The sequence below is a fragment of the Pituophis catenifer genome, unplaced genomic scaffold, assembly GCF_029215685.1.
Source record: "Pituophis catenifer annectens isolate HBS135680 unplaced genomic scaffold, rPitCat1.0.hap2 SCAF_3, whole genome shotgun sequence".
NCBI classification, from domain to species: domain Eukaryota; kingdom Metazoa; phylum Chordata; class Lepidosauria; order Squamata; family Colubridae; genus Pituophis; species Pituophis catenifer.
Genome location: NW_027256883.1, coordinates 163,151,886 through 163,159,702, shown reverse-complemented (window position 1 = coordinate 163,159,702; position 7,817 = coordinate 163,151,886). Strand labels below are relative to the sequence as shown.

The 7,817-nt window shown below is 39.4% G+C and overlaps 1 protein-coding gene across 1 annotated transcript; it reads left to right on the top strand.

The window, feature by feature from the left end:
• Positions 1-3,026: 3,026 nt before the first annotated feature.
• PPIL1 (peptidylprolyl isomerase like 1) lies at positions 3,027-7,569 on the top strand. Its single transcript, XM_070939675.1, has 4 exons — positions 3,027-3,098; positions 4,161-4,315; positions 4,542-4,610; positions 6,674-7,569. Exons 1-4 carry the CDS (start codon positions 3,043-3,045, stop codon positions 6,892-6,894), a joined length of 501 nt encoding a protein of 166 aa, XP_070795776.1. The 5' UTR covers positions 3,027-3,042; the 3' UTR covers positions 6,895-7,569.
• Positions 7,570-7,817: the final 248 nt, after the last annotated feature.

Genomic DNA, 7,817 nt, shown 5'->3' with positions numbered 1-7,817 from the left:
TACTAAACAATTGAAGTGGGAAGATAACAGTTAAATACATCTTGAATGTTAAGGGAGATGTGTTCTGCTATTTTTACATATTAGAAAAATAACTCGATTGGAACATAGAAAGCTGTTATCTTCAGATTACTGGCATTGACGTTCCAGGTTTTCAGGCAAACAGTTTTTATTTGAAAGTTTAATCCTGCTTTGATTATACAAAACCATCTTGTTTACTAATTTAATAGCAACTTTAAACCTGACATCTATTATTATTTTAAAAATTTGAAATCCATAAAATAATGTACTGTATGTGTGTTAATTATACAATATTTGTTATTGATAACATTATATTCTGCATTCTGCAAAGGTGGGATTTGGAAAAAGCCAACTCAACAAATGCTACAGAAGTTACAGAAATTTCACTAATGGCAGATTGAAAAAGGCTGCTTGGTGAAATACGGTGAAAAAAACTCTGGATGAGAAAAAAAAATACAAGAATGCTCCAAGAAATTAGAATTAAAAATACTCAATAATTTGTATATAAAAAACACAATGACTAGGCATGTAATCAGAGAAAGCAAGAACCAGTTCAGATTAGCAAATGCAGAAATATTTGAATGAAAGAGTTTTGGAATTGGGTATGATATGTTCTTGGATGAAACTGAACTGAAGGAATACTGAAAGGTATATTTTAGAGATCTGTATGGGCATGTCAGAGACACATAAAATAAATGCTGTAAATGTTAGTACTCCAGAAAAAATAGACAAAAATAAATACTATGAGAATGTTGAAAAATGTATAAAAGTTAAACTATGGGTGTGGTTTGTTTATGAAGTGACTGTGCTACTTGTTCATTTGTATGTAAAAGACCTGCATCTGTGCCTATCTTTGAAAGAATGAAAGTGAAAGGTAATAAGAGTGAATGCATAACTACAGGGAGTTTAATTTAAGTATGCCTGGGAAAGTGCTTGGCAGAATTCTCCTTGAAAGGATAGAAGTTATGTCAGGATGCAGAATCTGAGAAGTGCAGGACAGCTTTACACAAGGCAGGGGTTGCACAGATTAGATCTTAGTTTTCAGCAATTCAGTGAGAAATGTATGAATGTGAGGAAGATTATTTATTGTAGAGTTGTTAATATGAGTAAGTACACAATGAAGCAAATTGCCTGACACAGTGGATCATTTTTTGTGGAAATGGAATTGAAAGATGGTTGCTGAATATGTTAAGAGTGATGTGGAAATAAAATGTATGTGAGAATGAACAGAATGCTTAGCAAACTGTTCCCTAATGAGCAGGGAATAAGTTCCTTTTGGTTATTTAATGTACTTGAATATATGTATAAATAATACTTGTGGCAATATTAGAGACAGATTGATTATGAATAGAAATGGCTGTGTATTTTTGTATGTAGCTCCTGTGTGTTATTGACTGAAAACACCAATGAGTTTCAGCAAATATTAAATGAATTGTATGAAATATACTGGAGTGATTTTGTGATATAATGAAGACTGAACTACAGAGAAAATATATGCAGTAAGGGAAAAGCAAGTGGGTTAAATGGAAGAGAAGACCAAGAGGTTGAATGGAATAGATGAAATCCTCAAAAAGAGAGGGATGAAATTTAAGAACAAAAAGCACTGCATAGGCAAGAACACTTTGCAGGGATAGAAGTGTGGAGAATAAAAAGTTGTTGATATAAACTAATTTAGTTACACTATCTTTTACTTTCTCTCTTGCCTTTTTTTTTTTTTTTGCTTACTAATTCTTATTCTGTGCTTTGAATGAGTATTTATGGATGGATGTGGTTACATTAAATCTGTTAGAAACTTCCTGCTCTTAAAATTGTTACAACTTTCAGAGTAGTTTCATTACATTACTAAAACAATATCTAACAAATGCAGGCAGAAAGTGGGACCCAAGAACTTTGAATCAAAAGACTTTGGAATGCTATGCTTACAATGTTGCAACTTCAACAAGCAATCCAATTCAACCATCCAATCCAAATGAAAATTATGCAGCTTTTCTCCTCAATTTAGGGATAAGAATCAACGTTCTTTACTCTGATTATTCAAAAGGACACTGAGACAATAACGGTGTTGAGCGTAATGCCACCTCGGAGCAGCTTTTGTATCACCAGGATTGAACTCGGCAGGGCCAGTGAGCTTCCAAACATCTGTAGCCCTGGCCACAGTTTATTTCAGGCAAGAACGAAGCCATCTATAATCTATATCCATGTCCGTTTGACTTGTTACGCTTTTTCGTGTATCCCAAGATTGGGAGCGAAGTCCTTTTTTGAGTCTGACCATCCTCTGACTCTAGTAACTAAATTGCTGTCATTTTGAGCAATAGGCGTATGCTTCTTAGAAGAAACTAAGACCTCCTTTGCTTTACCCGTTAAAAAGAAAACAAAACAGCTTACAAGAATCAAGGGCAACCCTAGCGGGGAGGAAGGCAGGAAGGCAGGCAGGAGGCAGTTTTACTTTGCTTGGAGGAAAATCTCACTCTGCTCAGGGAAGCGAGCGGGTCGATTCCCCGATATGTTCAGCATTGCAAGTTTTAGCTCCCGAGTAAAGGAGCTAAAGACGGGTGCTTAATTTGCAAACAGGAGCCAGGTGCAAATCGAGTCTCCATTCAAATGTTTTGCACGCTCTCGTTTCGTTCTTAACCTCACCTAAATCCTCACCTAAATGAAGTGCGGCTTCATTTTGGCCCCCTCCGTGCGAAAAACCTACCCATCCCTCCGTGCAACATGCAAGCCATCCCCGCCTCCAGCGTTACCAGTTCCCCCACTTTCTCACCGCAAAGCTCCTCCGCTGCTACAAACAGCCAAAAAAAAAAGGAGAGAGAGAGAGAGGCAAAAGCAAATTCGAATTTTCCCCCTTTTGATTCCGTCACAATAGAGTTCGGCCTTCCTTTATGGCGATTGGCCCGAGGCACGCGGGACTCCCATCGGCAACGCCCCGCTTTTCGGCTTTCTCTTGCGAGGGGGACGACTTAGTCGGTGGTACCGGAAGTGTGGCTCGGGAATTTGATTCCCCCAGCGGCAGACGAAGGAAGCATGGCTGCGGTGCCTCCGGACACTTGGCAACCGCCGACTGTTTCAATGGAAACCACGTAGGTGTGAGGAAGGGTTGGGTAGCACGACAGAGGGAAGGTTCCAGGTTTGGTTTTAGCACGAACTAAAGAAAAGCTCGTGGAAAACTTCTGCTGGGAACCATTGCAGTCTGATAGACCGATTCCGGTTAACTTTCCTAAAAGCTGTTTTTGGAAAGAGTTGAGAGGTGCTGATATCCCAGAATTTCTGACTGAGGAATTCTGGGAATTGAGGTCCACATATCTTAAAACAGGGGTGGGCAACTGTGGCCCTTTTACAACCTGTGGACTTCAACTCCCAGAATTCCTGAGACAGCCAAGCTGTCTCAGGAATTCTGGGAGTTGAAGTCCACAGGTTGTAAAAGGGCCACAGTTGCCCACCCCTGTCTTAAAAGATAAATTTTGCCCACGATGATCTGTTCCCAATGGGCTTCCGGAGATGCACTCATCACCACTGTAATTGAGTCCATCGTCCTTACTGCTGGTTATCCTATTGTTTACTTGCTATCTTTCCTATTATTACAACCAGTGAGTTAACTCTTCGCATAATATGTCTGAATCAGAGGTGGGTTTCAGCAGGTTCTGACCAGTTCTGGGGAACCAGTAGCGGAAATTTTGAGTAGTTTGGAGAACCGGTAGTAAAAATTCTGACTGGCCCCACCCCCATCTATTCTCTGCCTCCCAAGTCCCAGCTGATCGGGAGGAAATGGGGATTTTGCAGTAACCTTGCCCTGGATTGGGGAGGGAATGGAGATTTTTTCAGTATACTTCCCCTGCCACGCCCACCAAGCCACGCCCACCAAGCCATGCCCACAGAACCAGTAGTAAAAAATTTTGAAACCCACAACTGGTCTGAATAGGATAATGAGCGCCCTGAGTAAGAACTCTGGATCATGCATTTATTTGTTTTCTTGGCTATCCATGGGATTCTCAGGACTCTTCTCCAATACCAAAGTTCAAAAGCATCAGGAGCTTTTCTATTCTGCTGCTTCAAATTTGAAATATGAAGGTGCCATATTATATCATGTGGTACTTTTTCATCTTAATATTTTATTAAATAAGCATGAAAATTCTATTTCACAGCATGGGGCTCATGGTTTTGGAGCTATACTGGAAGCATGCACCCAAAACTTGCAAAAATTTTGCTGAGCTCTCCAGACGAGGCTATTACAATGGCACCAAGTTTCATAGGATAATCAAAGATTTCATGATCCAGGGAGGTGATCCAACAGGAACTGGTAAGAACACATTCAAAATACATTTATTAGATGTGGTGTTAATAAATGCTGATAAAATCTAATGTATAAGATAAATGTGATATTACGATGGCCACAGTTTGTCCATTTCAGCTTTTCCCTAAATTCCTCCAGTCTCATTAAATCTAGGTATCCTAGAAACACAAATTTTCAGGAAGCATTTTCTATGTTGGCTTTCCAAATTAATTTAGTCTTATTATTGTGATAGGAAGAGGAGGAGCATCTATCTATGGCAAGCAGTTTGAAGATGAACTCCACCCAGAACTGAAGTTTACAGGTAGGTAATTGTTTAAAAGGATTTATATCGGGGTGAAATCTGACTGGTTCGGACTGGATCGGGCGAACCGCTAGGGATGATTGGCATCGGTTCGCCAAACCGGTAATAATCACCCCTAGTTGCTCACACCTGCCCGATCACCCAGTCACCACTCACCTCTTCCAGCTCGCTCACCCCTCCCAGCTCAGCGTTTCCGGCTGCTAGGCTCCTTTTTTTTTTTGGTGTACCTGGAGGCACTTCTTGCACCGAAAGATGCAGCGGCTGCAGGCTCCTTGCAAGTGAAAGTTACTGGAGCCACTCCCCTTCTTGAACATGCCGTTGCCATTACCGCCCTGTTCCATGTGCCGGCCACGCACGTGCACACCGTTTATTCATTGTTCATCAGTGGCAGGTTGGATGTGCACGTGCACGGCCAGCACATGGAACAGGACAGTGATGGTGACGCATTCAAGAAGGGGAATGGCTCCGCAGTAACTTTCGTTTGCAAGAAGCCTGCAGCCATTGTATCTTTCGGCGCAGGAAGCACCTCCAGGCACACCGAAAAAAAGAGGCTGCGGCTGCAGCCATCTTAAGACAAGGGAAAAGGCAGAATAGAAATTAAAAAATTTTTCCTATCGGGTTCTGTGGGCATGGCTTGGTGGTGGGGGGTGTCCATGTGACTGAATGGGCATGGTTGTGAGTGACGTTGAGTTGGCCATGCCCACTCAGTCACTGGCTTACATCATCCCCCCCCCCCCCAACCAAGCCATGCCCACAGAACTAGTAAGGAATTTTTTTTAATTTCACCACTGATTTATATGCTTTAGATCAGGGATGTCAAACTCCCAGCCCACAGGCCGGATGAATCACATGCTGGCCACGGCCCTGCCCGGTTTAACGAAGGGGGAGAAAGGCCTGATACATCATGTGACAGCGCCATGACGACGTGAGTTTGACACCCCTGACCTAGATAAATGCTTCATATCTGAAGTCAAATCAATTTCGTAAGATTGTACTTTAAAGGCACATCTGACATTATTATCCCCCCAATTAGTTATTGGTGGCCAAATTTATAGTGATTGTGCTCAAATCAAATTAATAGATTTTTGTTATAATTTCTCTTAAAATTATTTGTTTAGTTTTTAAAGGTGTTTTTATTTTGCTTGACTTGAACTAACTCAATGTCAAATTACAAAAGTAGTTTATGAATGTCTTCTGGTTTTTTTTTTTCAATTTCCCAGTCTAGATCACAGCCAAGAGTTTTCATCAAAGTGCTAATGTAATCAGGTCCAACTCATCTAAATACCAATTTGATCCTGTTAAATTCTGACCAAGATTGAACAGTTGTCATTTGCTGTGGGTAATGACCCGCTCAGCCTTTCCCTGCCACTGTAGAAATGCAGTGCCCCCCTCCTACCTCTTCATCAATGGAAGCAAGGGAAGAAGTTGTATCCCTTTAAGCATCATTCAGTATTGTGAAAAACTTAGTCCCAATGGTTCATGGACCAGATGACTGATAAAAATCTTTTCATCTTTTAAGTCTAGGTTTTTAGGGGATGACACCAGAAATTTTTTAGTTACAGAGATACCCTAAAAGTGATGGAAATGACACATAGCACATTCCAGAAAGTGCTGTGAAAAACATCTAGTATTACAAAGGCTTGTGGATGTCAGGGATTAGTCAATAGAGATGCGCAGGTATCTAAGTAAGAAGTGGGAAATGTACTTCAGATCCAGATAGACATATATGTTGTACCTTTCAGTGGCATCTTAATAAAATTATGCCTTTTCCTGGTCACAGTAGCTCACAGAAAGATATCCATTTAGGTACTAATGTCTCCTTAACATCTCCTGAGCTTAAATCCGTATGTTAATGGTTGATATAAGTGTAAAAGCCAACTGGAATGCATGAGCAGTCCTATAATCTCAGTAAAAAAATTCTATTGATTTGAGACTGAATTTTGATACCAGTGATGGAGTGATATGCCATAAAGATCCAGCAGGGTGCTACCATTTGTTTTGTTTGCATGTTTGATACAGATAACTTAAAAATTATAAACTAATAATATTTTTTCCTCTTTAAGGTGCAGGAATCCTTGCTATGGCAAACGCAGGTCCAGATACAAACGGAAGCCAGTTCTTTATTACACTAGCACCAACCCAGTGGCTTGATGGCAAGCACACTATCTTTGGTCGTGTTTGCCAGGGAATTGGGATAGTCAACAGAGTGGGTATGGTGGAAACGAATGCGCAAGATCGCCCAGTGGATGATGTAAAGCTTTTGAAAGTTTTTCCATCTGGCTAGACTGAAACCACAAAATTGTTACATGTAGACTCTTCAAAAACAAACAAACAAACCCAAAACTGCTGTGTGTCAAGACATACCTGCCAGCTACTTGCAAAATAATCTCTACTAAAATTACCTTCAGGATTCATCGTTAACCTTTTTATTAAAGCTAAATAATCAAGAGGTTCCTGAATTATTTGTAATGGGTAAATGCCATCAAGGTGTGATAAGTGGTGTTAATAGCATAATTTTGTCATCCATTTATGCTTCATTTCGAATGTAGCAAATCACATGCATAAGTAAACATAAAATTTTAAATGCCCAGAAGTAATCAGGCAATATGTAGTATTTTACAAGTCATCATAAATGCCTGTTAACCTAGTGCAGGGTCCACATGCCTCTAGAAGTAAGATTAGAATGTTCCAAGTAGAAATAAGGAGTTGATTTGTTACCATTTGTTTATTATGTAATGATATAAAATATCATTTATAAAATATAAAATTTAGGACCAAATCATTTATACTGATGGTAATTTAACTCTTGGTCTCATTTTATATCCCTCAAAGACAAGGACATGAAAACTTATGATACATTGTTTGAATAAAGTGTGTTTTACCAAATACATTCCCTTCTTGTTTTTAACATGATTAATAGTTCAGTGCTGCAAATAAAATACATATTTGTACATATCCATTCTGTGTTTCTCTTCATAATATCGTTCAGCTCTATTTCTTTCAGATTTCCATAGTCTTAACACCTAAAAAAATACATAATAGTATTTCAGTACAAATTTGTACTTCAGTACAAAACAAATAATAGTAGGAATCTGAAAAATGCTGAGAAAACAGTGCATATTTTTGACAATGATTGGTTTAACACAGCCTAAAACTCAGTTTATTAGTGACTTAGCAAATTACACATTTGGTTGTTACTTTTTTAAA

Excerpts from the sequence above, each read along its gene's own strand:
- PPIL1 (XM_070939675.1), top strand. The coding sequence starts at position 3,043 with ATGGCTGCGGTGCCTCCGGACACTTGGCAACCGCCGACTGTTTCAATG. Across the intron at positions 3,099-4,160 it reads ACTGTTTCAATGGAAACCAC|CATGGGGCTCATGGTTTTGG; the intron begins GTAGGTGTGAGG and ends TCTATTTCACAG. Across the intron at positions 4,316-4,541 it reads AGGTGATCCAACAGGAACTG|GAAGAGGAGGAGCATCTATC; the intron begins GTAAGAACACAT and ends TTATTGTGATAG.